The sequence below is a fragment of the Bufo gargarizans genome, chromosome 3 (assembly GCF_014858855.1).
Source record: "Bufo gargarizans isolate SCDJY-AF-19 chromosome 3, ASM1485885v1, whole genome shotgun sequence".
NCBI classification, from domain to species: Eukaryota; Metazoa; Chordata; class Amphibia; order Anura; family Bufonidae; genus Bufo; species Bufo gargarizans.
Window position 1 is genome coordinate 441,070,678 of NC_058082.1, and position 19,939 is coordinate 441,090,616.

Below are 19,939 nucleotides of genomic sequence, written 5' to 3' on the forward strand. Positions count from 1 at the left end.
CTTTCAGGGTACTGTAGTTGCCCCATTCCAGTTATTACTTTAGTTGCCCTCCTCTGGACCCTAACAATTATAAATAAAATGTTAATTTCTAATACTTGGTTGAAAACCCTTTGTTGGCAATGACTGCCTGAAGTCTTGAACTCATGGACATCACCAAACGCTGTGTTTCCTCCTTTTTACTGCTCTCCCAGGCCTTTACTTCAGTGGTTTTTAGTTGTTTGTAGTCCTTTCTGTCTGAAGTTTAGTCTTTAACAAGTGAAATGCATGCTCTTTTGGGTTTAGATCAGGTGACTGACTTGGCCATTCAAGAATATTCCCCTTCTTTGCTTTAATAAACTCCTGGGTTGCTTTGGCTTTATGTTTTGGGTCATTGTCCATCTGTATTATGAAACTCTGACCAATCGGCTGGATTTGAGCACATAGTATGTCTCTGAAAACCCCAGAATTCATCTGGCTGCTTCTCTCCTGTGTCACCTCATCAATAAACACCAGGGACCCAGTGCCACTTGCAGCCATGCATGCCCAAGCATCACACTGCCTCCGCCGTGTTTTACAGATGATGTGGTATGCTTTGGATCATGAGCTGTACCATGCCTTTGCCAATCCTTTTTCTTTCCATCATTCTGTTAGAGGTTCATCTTGGTTTCATCTGTCCAAAGATTGTTCTTACAGAAGTGTGCTGGTTTTTTAAGAAGTTTTTTTTTTAGCAAAGTCCAACCTAGCCTTCTTGTTCTTGAGGCTTATGAATGACTTTGCAGTGAACCATCTGTATTTACTTTCATGCAGTCTTCTTTTTATGGTAGATTTGGATATTGATACGCCTATTTCCTGGAGAGTGTTGGCTGGTTGTGAAGGGGTTTCTCTTCACCATGGTAATTATTCTGTGATCATTCACCACTGTTGTTTTCCGTGGGTGCCCAGGTCTTTTTGCATTGTTGAGGTCACCAGTGCTTTCTTCCTTTCTCAGGATATACCAAACTGTAGATTTTGCCACTTCTAATAGTGTAGCAATTTTTCGGAAGGTTTTTTTCTGTTTTCGCAGATTAAGGATGGCTTGTTTCAACCGCATGGAGAGGTCCTTTGACCGCATGTTTTCATCTTAGCAAAATCTTCAAAATGCAAGCACGACACCTCAAATCAACTCCAGGCCTTTTACGTGCTTAATTAAGAATGAAATAATGAAGGAATTGCCCATGAAACAGCCTTTGAGTGAATTGTCCAATTACTTTTGGTCCCTTTAAAAACAGAGTCCCACATGTAAAGGAACTGAAACTTCTAAACCTTTCATCCAATTTTAATGTGGATACCCCCAAATGAAAGCTAAATGTCTGGACTTTATGTCCATGTCCATTCTATAACTATAACTGGAATATGTTTTAGTAAACAGGTAAAAAAAAAATTGTGTCAGTGTCCAAATATATATGGACCTAACTGTCCAGAATTGGTATTACATGAGAAATGCAAGTTGTTACTAAAACTGACAGGTCCTCTTTAAGCAACAGTAGGGCCGTCTGTCTCATACAGATCTGCTGAAACCTGCAACAGAAATCCATGTGTAAGTGTCATGCCCTGCTCGGACGGTGTGCGGAGGTCTGTCAGATTGGCAGCACGTGTCTAACCTTTTGTTTGTTTTGGAATCATGCTGGATCCCCTTCTTTCAGGTGCTCTGGGTGGGGTCATTGGCTTAAATTGCCTTCAATCCCAGAGGGCAGTGTGGGTTATTGATTTCTGTCTGGCCTTGGATTCAAGGAGGGAAGGATTGTCTGTTCCAGCTCAGATAAGTTTAAGTTCTGTTTGTGTGGTTTGCGGTCTAGGCTATTTGTGTGTCTTCTGCCCCTTCTCCCCTTTCACCATGTCAGGGATTCTAGGGTGTTTGCAGTCCAGGCACAAGGAGACTTCATACCTACCATCAAGGGTCTGAATGTGGGCTTAGCAGCATAGGGAGAGAAGTCAGGGATGTGCTAGGAGGTGACCTGTCCCCAGCATCTAGCCTAGACACTTGTGTATTTGGTTGTCTGTGTATCTGAGATCCTGTCCGCCGTGACAGTAAGTGGTCTTGTAGTAAAATACATGTTGTATCACAACACTGAAAAGCATGAAAAGAATCTCTCCCTTTTTTCAATCCAGACTCTAAAATCAAAATTGCACGTTTATTAAAAATAATATACAATGGGGGCGTGGCCTGAGAGCGCATGGAGTAAGACGCACCGATCGCAGCTCCTGTCGGTATCCTGATAATTATTGTGGTGGCAACGTCCGTTTCGACTAGTTTTTCTTACCTGGTGGGGGAGAGGAGACCGGAGAGTGCGGGGGTGATTTTGAGAGCTCCGACATGCCGCGAAAATCCAGCAAGGGGCCGCGATGTGACAGGCCGGAGGTGAGCCAGCATGGCGCCGAGGAGGAAGAGGGGCCGGCCCTACAGTCTAAGCTGAGCCAGAGTGCGGCCGCAAAGTTGAGCAAGTTTGTGCGTGCTGATAACGGTGTGGGAGACTGGGCAGAGGAGAAGGAGGCTGATGTGCATGATTCTTCTGACCAAGAGGATGGATCCATTGAGGGGGAGGCCCTGGATGCGGCGGAGTGGCCTCCACTGAACCCTGCACGCCCAGGCCCAAGCGTGGTAGGCCTCAAAGATGCGGCTAGTGAAGAGCCCACGTTAAAGGACATTATGGCAGCTGTGGCCAGCTGTAACAGTACCCTGAAGGTGCTTTCTGTTCAAGTTGGTAGCCTGAGGTCAGATGTCTCTATAATTAGGCACGACCTCCATAAGATATCTGAGCGCACCTCTGAATTGGAGAAGAGGGTGTCTACTATAGAAGATGAGGTTCGGCCTCTACAAATAGCGGCTAAAACAACTGCTAAGGACATAGCTGCTTTATATGCTAAAACAGACGATCTGGAGAACAGGTCCAGAAGGAACAACCTGAGGATTGTTGGAGTGCCAGAAAAGACGGAGGGGGACAATGCTACAGAGTTTGTGGAGAAATGGTTGTATCAGTTATTTCATGAGAAAGGTCTGTCTTCCCTATATGCGGTGGAGCGGGCGCACAGAGTCCCCATGAGGCCGCTTCCGCCAGGCAGACCACCTCGGCCTATACTGGCGAAGATCCTGCATTTTAAAGACCGGGACACTATCCTGCGGCAATCAAGGGACAATGAGGAGATGGTCCTGAATGGGGTGAAAGTATCCATATTTCCGGACTACTCCAATGAAGTACAACGGAGGAGGAGCAGATTTATGGACATAAAGAAAAGGTTGAGAAATCTACAAGTTCAATATGCTATGTTGTTTCCTGCTAAATTGCGTGTTGTAGCATTGGGATCCACCAGATTTTTTGAAGATCCAGAGGAGGCGGCGCAGTGGCTGGACGTCCACGAGCGACAACTGAGAAGTGGGGCCCAGAATACTTGAAGGAGGCCAAGATACAGTCTCTTATGTTCAATTTTTATTTGCATTTGCACTCTAATGTTGCTATACAGGTTGCACCAGTTAAGGAGTGTATTATGTAATGCTACCATTAGGTAGATCCTGTGGAGGGAGTTGGTAGATAAGGGAGGAAAATGTCTTTCTCAGATGTGGGGAGGATTCTCTACCTGAGGAACTGTGTTATAATATGTTTTGATGGTTATATGCTGAGGGGCAAAGTGCTCTCGGATTGCCCTGTTTTAACGTGTGAGGTTGATATCAAAGGGATAGCGTTCCCTAGTTACAGTGAACTGGTTATGAGAGGGTGGGAGGGGGATGGGTGGGTGGGTGGGCAGTTGGGGGGAAGGGTTATGGTCTTGAACTGTGCGCAGAGGAAGTCTGAGTGGGGTGGGAGATTCAAGTATGGTCTGAAGTTTTACCATGTCGCAGGTGATTAGAGTTTTAAGTTGGAATGTGAGAGGGATGGCAGATGCACGGAAGAGACAGTGTGTTTTTCAATACTTAGGGCGGTTTCAGCCGGCGATATGTTGCCTTCAGGAAACGCATCTGACTGGAGATAATCTACACTGGATGAGTAAAAATTGGGTGATCCATGCGTTACATTCAACTCATTCCTCTCACTCTAGAGGCGTAAGCATGATTGTGCATAGTAGCATTAGGTATGAACATTTGCAGGACTGTGTGGATGCTGATGGCAGGTATGTGTGTGTTGTGTGTAAGGTGGATGGAATACAGATGGTGCTTGTTTCCGTGTATGTGCCCCCACCATTTGCTTCCCCATTGATGAGAGAGGTTATGGACTTTGTGGCGGACTTTCCTGGGTTGCCGTGGCTACTGGTTGGGGACTTCAATTGCACGCTAAATGATTCCCTGGATAGATGTCGGGTGGAAGGAGCAGGTGGGTTACCGGGGAGCAGGGCTCTCAGAGATATTATGTGTGAAGTAGGGATGCATGATGTATGGAGATTGCGTAACCCTGATAAGCTGGAATTCTCGTGTAGATCAGCCACACACCACTCGTTATCGCGTATTGATATGGCCCTTGTTAATGATGCTATGCTGCCATTGGTTAAAGATGTTGTCTATCATCCTCGGTCGCTGTCTGACCACTCTCTGGTGCAGATTGACTTGTGCCTGGGGGTGCTCAGACAGGGACCTAGGCTGTGGAAATGTAATTCACATTGGCTGAATGTGTTGGACGATTTGTCTGGGATCTCTTGGAGATTAAAGAATTTTTTGCTATTAATACAGGGACGGCTTCCATACCGGGGGTCTGGGACGCCATGAAAGCATTCCTGAGGGGAGTCTTGATGAAAGAAATTAGCAGGCACAAATCTAAGTCTAGGGAGGCGGATGTTAAGGCACATGTCCTAGTGGTGGAGGCTGAGAGAGTGTTTAGTAGATCCCCCACTCTGAGTAACAGTGAGGTGCTGGCGGTAGCTCAGGAGCAGCTGAGGTGTCATTTAGTGCAGGCCGCAGAGAGAAAGAAGAGTTTTTATCGTCAGAGATCCTTTGAAGAGGGTGAGAGGGTGGGACATTTGTTGTCGGTGGTTTCCCAGGCTCAGAGAGGCTCCTCATGTATTCAGGAATTGAAAGATAACTTGGGGAACAGTAGGCAGGACACAGAAGGAATATTAGATATTCTAAAAAGTTTTTATGTATCTCTATATGCTTCCACTGGTTTTAGTTCTGAAGAGGCACTGAATGATTTTCTAGGGGAGGCACAGTTGACGGCGCTGTCAGAGGAGGATAGGGAAAGGCTGGAGGAGCCAATTACACTTGAGGAGCTGGAAGCCGCGCTTGGGGATATGGCGAATGGTAAGGCGCCTGGAGCCGATGGACTCCCAGTAGAGGTGTATAAAAGGTTGCAGGGGATACTACTTCCTGAATTACTTAAGGTGCTTGAGCACTCATTAGAGGCAGGTTCGCTACCACATTCGATGCAGGAAGCTATAATTGTGGTTATACCTAAACCTGGGAAGGATCCTAAAATTCCGGATTCCTACAGACCAATCTCGCTTCTCACGGCTGATGTTAAGCTCCTGGCGAAGGTGTTGGCGAACAGGTTGTCTAAGGTGATCCTGACTATTGTGCATCCGGACCAGACGGGGTTTATGCCTGGGAAATCGACAGCTATTAATCTCCGTAGGTTGTATACTAGTTTGAGTATCCCGGCAGATAATAGTGGAGATAGGGCTTTGCTGGCTCTCGACGCCGCCAAGGCATTTGATAGTGTGGAGTGGAGTTACCTGTGGGGGGTCTTGAGAATCATGGGCTTTGGAGAGCGGTTCATCCGGTGGGTTAAGGTCCTGTATTCTAGTCCCAAGGCGAGAATTAGAGCCAATGGAGGGTTGTCGGACCGTTTCGCCCTGACCAGGGGCACCAGACAGGGATGCCCTTTGTCGCCCTTATTATTTGCTCTTGCAATAGAGCCGCTTGCGGCACACATTCGTTTATCAACGAATATACAGGGATTTAAATATGGTGGGATACACAACAAAGTGGCTATGTACGCAGATGACACTCTGCTTTTTATGGGTGATACTGGGGCATCCCTGGATGCGGCCATGGCAGTGATTGATAGATTTGGTGGCTTTTCTGGCCTTCGGATAAATTGGCAAAAATCCTCTCTGATGCCAATTGATGGGCAGGCCCTGTCAGGTAGACAAGCAGATAGTTTGGTTCCCTGGGTGGATAAATTTAAATACTTGGGACTGTTTATAACACCTAGAATTTCGGATTTTGAGGTCCTCAATCTGTCCCCGTTGCTGGCTACTTTCAGGCTTAAGGTGAGGTCATGGTGTAGGCTCTTTCTCTCTGTGGTGGGTAGAGTGAACCTGTTAAAAATGGTTATGATGCCTCAGCTGCTCTACATATTGAATAATGCTCCCGTATGGATCCCCCTAGATAGATTTAAGAAAATTCACTCTATATTTAGGGATCTTATCTGGAAGTACGGTCAGGCTAGGATTAAATTGGAAACATTGCAGTACGCTAAGTCTGAAGGAGGCCTGGCTGTTCCTAATGCATTGATTTACTTTTTGGCTTCCCAGTGTCAGCATTTCAAGGGATGGATTAGTTTCCAGGTGCCGGATATGACTGGACAGATTTTGCAGCATTGGTTGGGTAGTCGGGACCTCATGGGTATTCTGGAAGGATCAGGTATGCATGCTGAGAGGGGGAAACTTCCTCTTATCGAACTCATGAAAAAGATTTGGGCAAGGGTGAAGCAATTGAGAGGGGTAGGTGGAATCAGTGAGCTCTCCCCTATTAGGAATAATCATCTATTGCCTGAATTCTTTAACTTGTCTGGACTTGGAAGTTGGGAAATTCAGGGAGTGATGAGAATTGGCCAGTTAATTGAGGGCAAGATATGTAAGTCGTTTAAGACTCTGCAGCAGGAATTTAATATCTCTAAGGGATGGTTTTATAAATATCTTCAGGTGAGGCATGCTCTTGAGGTCACGCTGCGGAAAGGATGTGTGATAGCCCAAATGGAGGCAGTTCATAAGCTTGTCCTTCTGACAGGGGGGGGGAAGAGAGGGCTGATATCACAGGTATACGCTCTTTTACTTGGTAAATTCTTGGAGGGGTTTCCGCTCTCGAGAATGAAGAAATGGGAGGCAGACTTGGGCGTTATGTCTAAGGATGAGTGGGAGGATATACTGGAAGGTGTCCCCAGGGTGTCCTTGAGTGAACAGGGTAAATTGTCCCAATTATTTATCATACATAGAGTATACAAAACACCGGTATTCCTAAAAAAAGTGGGTGTAAGACCTGATGATAGATGTCCGAAATGTATGGAAGATGGTGCGGATTTGCTGCATATGTTGTGGTCTTGTCCGGTAATTGGGAAATATTGGGATGCTGTAAGGAACATGATTAATAGTAAAATGATGTTAGTAATTCAAAATGACCCTAAGGTGTGTGTATTGGGTTATGTGTCTGAGATTGGAGGGAATGAATCGGTCAGGGTGGCTGTGGGACGGTTGTTGTATGTGGCCAGGAAGCTGGTGGCTATGAGATGGATCCAGGGAAGTCCGCCTACATTGGAGGAGTTTGAGAGGAAGGTGCATGATATGTTGATATTAGAGAAAGGGGTGTTTGTGAAAAGAGGGTGTCCTCAAAAGTTTGACAAACTGTGGAGTGATTGGTTATCTCATACCCATGTGGTTATATAGGCTCAGATAGATACAAGACTAGTTTACAGGGTGGGGGGGTGGGGGGGTGTTGGGATGGGGGAGGTGTTGGGAGGGGTTTTGGGAGGGTCTAGACATTTATAATGCCTGGTGTCTATTGTTTTTCATATGGTTATATAGTACATGCAGATACTTGATTTGTAAGTGTGTCGGTACTGACTTGATACCAATGTACGCTGAGTCCGTGATATGGATGAAGTAAGAAAAGACATTGTATTGATTTGTGAACTTCTGTCTTTATTGGTTTAATAAAAACGATTTGATTCAAAAATAATATACAATGAGGGAGATTTATCAAAACTGGTAATTGGTTGCTATGGGCAACTAAGGGAGTTCTACTTTAGACCAGTTTTAATAAATCTCCTCAAATGTGTATAGAAGTTGGTCTGGCTTCTTTAAGTGCTCATAATGTGTTGCACGTTTCTAGAATGTATATAATTAAGGTATTTTCAGATGTCATGGACAATCTAGCACAGCAATATAATCTACACAGATTTGCCACCTATTAATGGTTGGAATATTTTAGGCAGCAAGTGAGCAGTCAGTTCTCGAAGCTGATGTGTTGGAAGCAGGTAAAATGGCTAAGCATAAGAATCTGAGAGACAAGGACCAACTTGTGAGCTAGACGAATGGCTTAGAGCAGCTCCGAAATGGAAAGTTATGTTATGGTTTGCTGTGGCTAGTATCTACCAAAAGTGGTCCAATGAAGAACAGGTGGACTTGTGAAAGGCTCATGTGTGCTCAGGACTTATTGATGGGTGTAGGGAGCGAAGGTGATCCTGCAAAAGAACTACTGTAGCAAACATTGGGGGTGGGGGGGGAAGTTGAAATAAATTAATGGTGATAAAAATGTAACCTACAGTACATCAGAGTGCCCATGTTGACCCCTGTCCACCTCCAAAAGACCTACAATGGGTACTATAAGAATTGAGCCTTAGGGATCATGCACATGGCTGTTGCCTGGCTGTGGCCGTATTGCGGCCCGCATACAGCGGGTCCGCAATACACGGGCACCGGCCATGTGCATTACAGATTGCGGACCCATTCACTTGAATGGGTCCGCAATCCAGGAGATGCGGAATAGAGGCACGGATAGGAAGCCCACGAAAGCAGTACGAAGTGCATGCACTACTTTTCTGCAGTGCGGTCTGTCAGATGCAGGTCGCGGACCCCATTCAAGTGAATGGGTCCGTGATCCACATGCGGCTGCCCCACGGTGGGTGCCCGTGCATTGCGGACAGCAATTTGCTCTTCGCAACACGGGCTTGGCCAGCACAAGGTCGTGGGCATGAGCCCTTAGAGTATTGATCTAAGGTGGTCCAGTCTGATGATTTACACTTTCTTTTATATCATGTGGGCAGCAGGGTTCATGTGCATCATTTACTTGGAGAATGGATGGCAACATGATGCACAATAGGTGCAGGCAAGCAGGTGAAGGCAGTGTGATGCACTGGGCAATGTTCTGGGAAACCTTGGGTCCTGACATCTATGTAGATGCCACCTAAACATTGTTGCAAGTACACTCTTTCATGGCAAATGTATTCTCTAATGGCAGTTGCCTCTTTTAGAAGAATAATGCACCCTGTCCATAGAAAAATGCAATTTGGACACTCCGAAATCTGCTTCAACAGTTTACTTCAAAATATAATAAGTACATCACATACAAATGGAAAAGGTCCACACAAAATAGTCCACGTGTGAAAGAAAATCCAAACCTAAACATTCAACAACAGTAATCCACAGGGAGACCCGGTAGAGGTGAATAAAGTGTGATCACATGCAGATTCACATTTGGAGTACCTTTGTATGGACTTTTCCCAGTTGAATGTGATGTATTTATTATACAGTATATTGAAGTAAAGGACTGACGCAGATTTCAGAGTGACTACATAGCGTTGAGAGTCTCATGTGTACAATTATTTGTTGGTGTGGTTCACTGGTGATTGAATTGTAACAAAAAGTTCAAGGCCTTGATGTGGCCCCCAGAATTCCTAGATCTCAGTTCGAATGGTCATCTGTGTGGGGTGTGGGCCCACCTCTCAACTTACAGGCATTGTGCCCTTGCCTCAATAGTCAGAGCTCTTTTGGCTGCACAAGGGGGACCTACACAATATTAGGCAGGTGGTTTTACTGTTATGGCTGATCCAAGAGTAGTGGTAAAAAGCTGTACTAATTTCATGGGACATTGCCTATTTTATAGCATGTCCATTAGTCCATGTTCACAAAGCAAATTTTCCTTATTGGAATCCACTGTTACTCCACCTTCCAGTGTCTTTAAGTTGAACTCTACACTGTAGTTCATACGGAGTGTTCTTTTGCCACATTCCACATTTCCACATTAAAAGAAAGCAATTCATTTATGGTGCAGATTCCACATGGAAATTTCCCAGTGGGAGGCCTAAAAGCCACATCACAATTCTCACTAAAAACCACTTCAATGAAAAAACCACATAAAAAAATAGCGCGGAAAGCGCATGAAATTTTGACGTGGATTCTGCGTTTACATTTTCAGCGTGCTAATACAGCTGTGCGAACAAACCCTTATGTTGCAGAAATGTTGTAGACCAGGGGTACGCAACCTCCGGCACTCTAGCTGTTGTAAAACTACAACTCTCAGCATGCATACTGGCTCTGCTCTTCTAAGAACTCTCATAGAAATGAATAGAGCATGCTGGGAATTGTAGTTTCACAACAGCTGGAGTGCCGAAGGTTGCTGACCTCTGTTGTAGACTCACACCACTGATTTCATTGCAGAAGGATGAAATTCGTAGCAAATTTGTAACGTGCAGATTTGCTGCAAAACCTACATTGAAAAAAACTGCCACGTCAGAACCCACCCTTAGGCCTCATTCACACATACGCGGATTTTCACAGTGAAAACCTGTCCTGCTGAGTGCATGAGCGCAGGGCATCATTGGTTGCTATGACCCCGGTCGCTTCGTGCCGCCACCACTGTACAGTAATACACTCGTATGAGCTATTACTGTACAGCAGCGGCAGCACAAAGCGCACAGTATCATACTAACCGCTCGTGCACTCAGCAGGACCGGTTTTCATCCGTGAAAATCCACGTCTGTGTGAATGAGGCCTTATTGTAAGATGATGTGCCTTCTGTTTCTATATTGTTTATATTTCGACGTGTATTTCCAGGGCCATAATCATCCGACAGGGGAAAACCATTGAGATGTCACATGAGTTTACTCCGGAAACAGAAAGGCAGAGGCTGCAACTGCTAGTAAGAACATAATGCTCTCATTTACTCATATTCCGTATCTTCTCACTGGTGATATTTCCTGTGTGTGCACATTTTTGTTCCTTACAACTTCTAATGTACGGTATTTATGACTAGAATGGCGAGGACATTTCCCGAAATAATAATGCAATACGTGCTTCTTACTATTACAAACACTACTGCAAAACCACAACATCCCTGACAAATCAGGTTCCAAAAATAGTCATATGAGCCTATTGTACGTTGTGAAACAGCGCTGGGAACTAGTGACTTTCACAGTGTTCCTGTGGTAAAATTCCCAGCATGCCCTGTTAGAACATGTTCACATATGGCTTTTCCTACCATTTTGCCACTGCAATTCAAACATCATTTTTATTACCACCGCTGGTTTTGCAGGGAGGCTTTCCAGAATGAATGTAAGTGAAAAGTGGATGTGCTGCCCATGAGTTCATATTTTAGAGGGGCCAGCTAAAAATGGAAACGGCAACCAGATGTTTTGCTTCAGAGAGCTGCATAATTTTTGCTTTCCTTTGATAAATATGTTCCCAATTTTTGAAGCCTCATCAGCAGGACTCAATCCACCACAGTCCTCCTACAAAGAGGCTTGCCCCTTTGAGATTTGTTTTGTCGGACAATCCTGTGAAAAACAAGTTTTTTTGGGGTAGTATGTCTCTTTCTAATAGTAAAGCCTCTCATGCACTTAGCTGATTGTGCCAAGTACTGTTTCTTTAAACATCAGTTATTGTTATGGCAATGGGTGTGGGACCACTGTGGGCTAATCCTAAGGGTTTTATCCTGGCATTCCCCTGGTATTTTACCTTAAACCCCTGTACAGGGATCTGGACTTCGCTGCAGAGGAACCATCAGGCCGCTATCTCCTGGAGTAGTCTCTCTGTGGTTAACAGCTGAAAAACAGTGGTCATAGACAATAGTGCAGGGCACTGAGGGGTCAGGCAAAAATGTAGTCAGCGACAGGCTGAGGTCAGGACAGGCAGAGTATGTGCTAAACAGTAAACGGTCCAAGGTCAGTGCAGGCAGCGAATGGTCAATACAGCGGTCAGGCGCAGGTCAGGTAGCAAAGGGTCAGAGTGAAAACAGGCAGCGGAACAAACAGAAGCAGATAAACAAATACAGCACACTTTCACAGGAACTAACAGGCTGAGGAACCTATAATCAATCACTTTCCCACAGCGGTAGGTACCCTAAATGTGCTCGCCCTTTAAGAGTTGGAGAGAGTGTGTGCAAGAGCTCTAGAGGCAGAGGCCTTACCAGCAAGCATGCCTCAGACTGTGTGGAGGGACACAGTAGACCCGGCAGCCGGACCCGCCAAGAAGAAGGCAGCTGGTCGCCACTTTACCAGTTCTATATGGGAAAATCCCTGCCATTGCCCCTGCAGTGGCAACAATACCATTCCGTGCCAAGAAGGTAGGAATCCCGGCCCCACCACCATTGCAGGTACTAAGGATTGACCCAATAGTGGCCTTTAGGCCACTGCTTGACTTTTCAAAGACCAGTCCCTCTTTAGTGCTTTTTAAAGTACTCTTGTTGAATTATTAGTAGTAGGTCAGAGCAACTGAACTGGTATCTTTTTTTATTTTTTTATTTCTTGAAGACATTTTGCTAGTAATGGCTTTCTGAATTAGATTAGTTTGTATGAGAAATCTCTAGCATTAAATACTGGTGACTCATGCAAATGCAATCAACATCTTACCTCCATCCCTGAAGCACAAGTCACCAGTTTTTAATGCCGGAGATATCTCAAACAAGCCAATCAAATAGAAAAAAAATTAGAAGTTTAGAGCCAGTTGGATGACTAGTGAAACATCTTCAAGAGTTGCTCTCTCTGACTTATTATTGCTGATATACCATGACCTGGATAAATGAGAACCTTGACAGTCACCTTGTTGATGTACTAAAGACATACCCATTGTGCAAACAATGGCACATTGCATCTAACAAGTAGGTCTCATTTTGCATTACCAGGTTAGTGGAAAATGATGACTATCTCAGTTACAAAATGAAGCAAATTTGAAGCATATCTCAGATACAAAATGAAAAGGTCTTACCATGATTCTGCTGGTGCTGTTAGTGACATCCACAAACCTTTGGCCTGTTCTAGGCAGCATAAAAGCTTAGTATGGCCCACTAAAGGTGTATTCTAGTTGTAGCAAGTTATTCCCTATCTACAGAAGGTGGTGGTGGTGGGGGGGGGGGGGGTCTTACAGCTGGTGCTCAGCTACTTCCAGAACTCCCTTAAAGATGAAGTTGCGAGCCAGTTGGATGACTAGTGAAACATCTTCAAGAAAGAAGAGAAAATACAAGTCCAGTTGCTCTCCCTGACTTATTACTGCTGATATACCATGAGCTGAATAAATTAGTACCTTGACAGTCACCTTGTTGATAGGAACCATTAATAAAAGTTATTATTTTATAACAGAATTATATATAAACATATATAAAGAAGTGATTAATACTTTGTCAATCGTGAATTATCTTTTAGGCCTCTTTGAAGCCAGAACTGCTGGGTAATGAGTTTACTTGCCTTGAGTTCCCACGAAGGATTCAACAGAAAGAACTTAAGAAAAGAATGTTGTATCGTGACCACACAATGACAGGCTGGTAATTATGATGTATAAGTTAACAAAATAATGTAAATATAACATTGTACCCAGTCCTATCCCATTTTTACAATCTGATTAAAAGTAGACTCCATCAGGGTATATATAGTATAACTTTGAAATAATGTACTAAAGACATGCCCATTGTGCAAACAATGGCAGATTGCTTCTAACAAGTAGGTCCCTTTTTGCATTACCAGGTTAGTGGAAAATGATGCATATCTAAGATACAAAATGGAAGCAAACTTGAAGCATATCTCAGATACAAAATAAAAATGGTCTTATCGTGATTCTGCTGGTGCTGTTAGTTGCATCCACAAACTTTTGGCCTGTTCTAGGCAGCATAAAATGATAGTATGGCCCAATTAAAGGTATATTCTGGTTGTATCAAGTTATCCCCTATCTACAGAAGGTGGGGGGGGGTCTTACAGCTGGTGCTCAGCTACTTCCAGAACTCCCTTAGAAATGAATGGAGTGACAGTGCGCATGCTCGACCTGCTGTTCCATTCATTTTGTGGAGCCCCACAGGGTATGGGTTCCTGTTCTCGAGATTGTCTCAGCTGTACATGGAAATAACTTTTGATACAATCGCAATACCCCTTTAACTCTCCCTAGATTACACTCTAAATGTCCCTAGTCTGTACTTCTGGTGCAGTCTATCAAAGCTATTTCTCTGAAGAGGTCGCCAACGCCATGGAGTGCACATGTTGTGTGTAAAACTTGTATAGCCATGTGGTTTGTTGTCTTATTCCAATTTATAGTAGCCCATGTTTTGTTTTTGTATGGAACCATGCCTTACCTATTGAGAGGGGAACAAGTAGAATACAACTCCCACAAGTAGAACTGGCACAAACAGAAAGTAAAAATGTACTGTAGATGTACATAACCAGTTTGTAGACCAGACCTTTTCAGATGTAGGAATAAAGCATGTCACTGCTCTGAGGTGGAGAGTCACCTAATAATAAATGATTGACAAGGACAGCAGAAGTGGGAGAATCCTTGTACACAGACATAGGGGACCATTTATTAAGACCAGTGTTTTAGACACCCGTTTTAATGACCCCTGTGCTGGCAGTGGATCCACTAAAGTTATGAAGAGATGCCAGCGTCTACATAACTTTGGCGTATCCCTGCCTGTCTAAATCTATGCCAGCTTCCTTGCTGGCGTAGATTTAGAACATTTTCTATGCCTAAAGCAGGTAAAGAAAATAAAAAAATAAGACGGGCCTGGTGGCCCGCCCCCTTCCCCCACACCAGGCCGCTTTTTGAAACCTGGCGTGAGCAGGGAAAAGTTACAGATTGTGACGCAGTTAATCTTTGCGCTGCAATCTGCGTCACATAGCCAAAATTTGGCATATATCTGATAATAAATTACCCTCTTTGATTTGTAAAGTGGGCTCCAGGAATATATACAGAAAACTATATTTCGGCCAAAGGCATGGTTTAGACGACAGACTGAATTATAGTTACGCTATTTTTCTTTCCTGTAGTCCAAGCAGCAGCACAGCAAGGGGTTAATCCCTGGGCTACTGGTAGGACAGGTGTTCAGAATTCAAATTATTTACAGGTAACATAAGACTCCCCCGGGCCACAACCCCCTTGTGTCAATGAAAAAAAGAATACGGAAATGCAGAAAAAAACAACGTTAATGGGAGGAATCAAACCTGTGCTGCTGCTTGGACTACAGGAAAGCGTAGCACAGGTATAATTCAGTCTTTCCTGCCCATCCGACACAGCAGGGAAGGGTGAGATACAGTGCATGAATATAATCTGGAGGACTCTTCCCAGCTTGGATATAACAGAAAGTTATAGTCTCTCTTAGGCTGCTTTCACACTAGCGTTCGCTGGTCCGCTCGTGAGCTCCGTTTGAAGGGGCTCACGAGCGGACCCGAACGCAGCCGTCCAGCCCTGATGCAGTCTGAATGGAGGCGGATCCGCTCAGACTGCATCAGTCTGGTGGCGTTCAGCCTCCGCTCCGCTCGCCTCCGCACGGACAGGCGGACAGCTGAACGCTGCTTGCAGCGTTCGGGTGTCCGCCTGGCCGTGCGGAGGCGTGCGGATCCGTGCGGATCCGTCCAGACTTTCAATGTAAGTCAATGGGGACGGATCCGTTTGAAGATGCCACAATGTGGCTCAATCTTCAAGCGGATCCGTCCCCCATTGACTTTACATTGAAAGTCTGGACGGATCCGTACTAGGCTATTTTCACACTTAGCTGTTCTATGCTAAAAATAATGCAGACGGATCCGTTCTGAACGGAGCCTCCGTCTGCATTATTATGAGCGGATCCGTTCAGAACGGATCCGCCCGAACGCTAGTGTGAAAGTAGCCTTAGTCATCTGACCAAGGTGAGTTTGGACGCTGTTACGCCCTTGTTGATTCGTACAAACATCACAAAAACATTTTCAGACCTTCTGAAGGAACTGGTTCATTGTTTTGATAAACAATGACCGACATCTAACGGATACAGATCTTCCACCAAAAGAGACAGGAGAGAAATCTCCTCATTAATATTTCTTGAGACTGTCTGTCTGGTGGCAGTCTCTGCATAGTCTCCCACCACAACCATCAGGAAGTAGAATGTCACAGTTTGAACATACAAGATGTCTTCTTTTAGAAGAGACCTTCCACTTCTGTTACTTTATCCTCAATCACCTTCAGATTCCCGGTTGGACACCCGTAAAGAAAAGTTTGGCTTAAAAAAAAAAACAATACCAGGAATGATAGCAGCTAAAAAGCACTTACAATAAAGAGGCAAACAGAAAACACTGCAGGAAAACCAAAACCCTAAGGCCTCTTTCAAACAAACGCATTTTCTCTCTGTGTCTGTTCCTTTTTTTTGCGGGCCGTATGTGTAACCATTCACTTCAGTTACTCCGTGTGCATTCCGTTTCCGTATGTCCTTATTTCTGTTACGCCCAAAAAAAGAACATGTCCTATTATTGTCATTACGGACAAGGATAGTACTGTTCTTCTATGAAGGGCCAGCTGTTCCGTTCCGCAAAATACAGAATGCACACGGATTTCATCCATTATTTTTTTTGCAGATCCGTTTCTTGCGGATCGCAAAATACATACGGTCGTGTGCAAGAGGCCTAAGGGGAGGGGAAGAAGCACAAGCTCTGCCAAGAACATTCACTACAGCTTCCCAACAGTAGAGAAAAGACTCTAACAAAATGGCTACCGCAACCGCTGAACCAACATAAACCCACAAGTGGCCTTAGATCACAGGCTAAACAGAACCAGAACGACAGACTAAAAAATATAACCAACCATCCTCCAAACTGCTGAAGGACTTGCTACAACCAAGATGGCCACAAAGCGACCAAGATTTAGGAGAAACTCTTCTCCTGGAAACCTGCCATACTACGTTCAGAAATAAGAAAGCAGCACAACAGACATACCACATCACTGCTAACCCCATCAGCTCTAAAAAAGCAGTACATGGCAGAATATGACTGGGTAGTGATAGCAAAGGAACAAAAACAAGGCCACCTGTCCCCAGAGCCGATAGGACAAAAAGACACAAGGGGAGCGTGACCTGGAGGCATCTATAATTAATCTGTATTCTGGTCACCTGTCCTACAGTAGCAGTAACCAGGGGATTAACCTCTTGGGGGGCTGTTGCGAGGGGTGAACAGGAAACAGAATTTTCTTGTTAAAACTGTAGAGAACGGTTGTTTCTTTCAGTACCTTTATTACAACATAACTAATAACTTTCTTTACTACTTTACATTGTGCTTCAAGGTCTCATTTCATCTTAAGATTTATGCGGTACTTTATCAGTTTGCTATAAAGATCATCATCATTTTTTCACATCAGGAAATTTATGGTTGGTGAATAGAAAAACACAATTTACTGTATACATAAACCGCCTCCTGCCAGGATAAGAGCTCTTGTTGGTTTAACACCTGTAGGATGCACTTAGTTTGAGTGTTAAAGGGGTTGTCTCACTTCAGCAAGTGGCATCTATCATGTAGACAAAGTTAATACAAGCCACTTACTAATGTATTGGTATTATCCATATTTCCTCCTTTGCTGGCTGGATTCATTTTTCCATTACATTATACACTGCTCGTTTCCATGGTTACAGACCACCCTGCAATTCATCAGTGGTGGTCGTGCTTGCACACTACAGGAAAGAAATGTTGGCCTCTCTGGTGGCCAGGACTGTGGGAGCGTACATAGGCTGGTCCTTTTTCCTATATTGTGCACGGACGACCACCACTGATGGATTGCAGGGTGGTCTATAACCATGGAAACAAGCAGTGTATAATGTAATGGAAAAATGAATCCAGCCAACAAAGGAGGAAATATGGACAATCACAATACATTAGTAAGTGCCTTACATTAATTTTCTCTACATGATAAATGCCACTTGCTGAAGTGAGACAACCCATTTAAGGACACAGCATTTTTTTCACCTTACAAAAGCCTAACTTAGGAAGTGTGTAGTTTGGGTGCACATTATAGGGGTTCTGCAGCTTTGGGGCGGGGGTGTTGGCATACCTTCCCTCCTGGGCAAAGGGAGGCATACTTACCTGCTTCACAGAGCTGTCTCCCGGCTGCTTTTTGCCTCAACCTCGGCTTCTCTGCTGCACTCCATGGATGTAAAACTCATGTTTGACGACATTGCAGCCAGTCGCTGGCCACAGCAGTGACCTTTCTTTGTGTCATTTGACCATTTTTCATCATGCATGGTCAACACTGTGGCCAGTGATTGGCTGCAGCGAGAACACAGTGGCACGACCGAGGCCAAGGAGCCGGGAGCCATAGTCGAGAAGCAGGTAAGTATGCTTCCCATCACAGGTCTGCCCAGTAGGGGTGGTTTGACAAACCCCTCTCCCCCAAAGTTGCACAACCTCTTTAAGTAAGAAACATATATTTTAAATAAGCAATGTACACGCTCATTTTTTCTTGACAGGGCTTATAAAACTATTGAAGAAGATGACATGAAGTTCCCACTTATTTATGGAGAAGGCAAAAAGGTTTGTGTTCAGCTAATGACTCGACTGGAACCACTGCTAACCTATTAAACCAAACAAAAACACAATGATAATTTATTATAAATTGAACATAGCCATTGTTATTTCCAAAAGATTTTGGCAACCCTTAAAGTGGTTCTCCGGCCCTACCTGAAAAATGTGCTCCAAAAACGGGTATTCCCATCTCAGACAATGGGGGCATATCACTAAGATATGACCCCATTGTCTGATAGGTGCAGGTCCCACTGCTGGGACCTGCACCTACATCAAGAACGGATCCCTGAAAGTTGTGGAGGGCGCACTGCGCATGTGCAGGAACCCTCCTTTCATTTCTATGGACTCCTGAGTTATTTAGCATGTCACATAACAGTTCAACAGTGCAACTTAGGTGGAGTGGCAACAGGGTCAAACGGCAAGCCATCTTAGCAGGTTAGCTGTAATGGATACGCGATTTCTTTTTGGAGGAGTTTCCAACCTTCTTACAAATTACAAACAAAAGAGGAGCTTCACCCTGTGCTTGCCTTCTTTAGCACTGTTTACATTACTACCTAATTCCAGAATGGGGCTCAAAGCATGGGATATAGATGACTTATTGCAAGCAAGGTCAATATAATGGTAGAAAAATAATCACAATGTAAAATATAATATTTTAGCATACAAAATTAGTTTAGTGTACACAGATGCAAGCACTGGTGCTGGGAAATGTATACCTCCTAACAGTCCTGGTTTTTGTCGGACTGTCCTAAGAGAAAAGATGATCTTCAAACAGATTGAGGCATAATGGCTGTCACAACCTAATGCAGTAGTATTTATACTGTAGGTATATTACACAGCAGTGCTAACTACTTATTGTTATTCCACCAGGCTAGAGTTATGGCCACCATTGGGGTGACTCGGGGATTTGGAGACCATGATCTTAAAGTCTATAACTCAAACATCTACATCAAGCCATTTTTATCTTGTATCCCTGGGGTATGTATACCTTAAGTTTTTTTTATATTTTTAGCTGAAATGCTTATCATGTTTTTCAAACTATTGCTAGTCTATCAGTAGGACAATTCGCTGAGATTTGAGGAATCACTTTATAAAATTTCAGTTCTTGACATACTGAGTATATACAGTTCCTATTAGACTAGACTCGCACATCTTATGCTAGACAAAAAAATCCATAGCAAAATCTGCAATAAAATGCAGATTTTATTTCTGATTTTGGTGCAGAATTTAGCTGCGGATTTCACTCATGGCATTGCAGTAAATGAAATCCGCAGTGCAAATCTGTGGCATATTGTTTTACATGATGAGTTTATGGCATTTGTTAACCAGTTCAAGATTGGACCATTTACCCCCTTTCCTGACCATTTTTCCATTTTTTAAGTAAATACGCTTTTGAAAGCCATATTTTTTTTTCCATTTGGATATGTAAATAATTTTATGCCATTTTTATTTTAGTAAAGGAAAAGGAAAAAAGGATAATAGTCTGT

The 19,939-nt window shown here is 44.0% G+C and overlaps 1 protein-coding gene across 1 annotated transcript in view; it reads left to right on the forward strand.

The window, feature by feature from the left end:
• Positions 1-19,939, forward strand: part of PPM1J (protein phosphatase, Mg2+/Mn2+ dependent 1J) — an 81,611-nt gene that overhangs the window by 39,216 nt on the left and 22,456 nt on the right. Inside the window, exons 5-8 of the mRNA XM_044283493.1 lie at positions 10,774-10,858; positions 13,356-13,474; positions 18,398-18,461; positions 19,323-19,430. Of these exons, the coding sequence (XP_044139428.1) occupies positions 10,774-10,858; positions 13,356-13,474; positions 18,398-18,461; positions 19,323-19,430 (376 nt within the window). The remainder of the gene's footprint in view (positions 1-10,773; positions 10,859-13,355; positions 13,475-18,397; positions 18,462-19,322; positions 19,431-19,939) is intronic.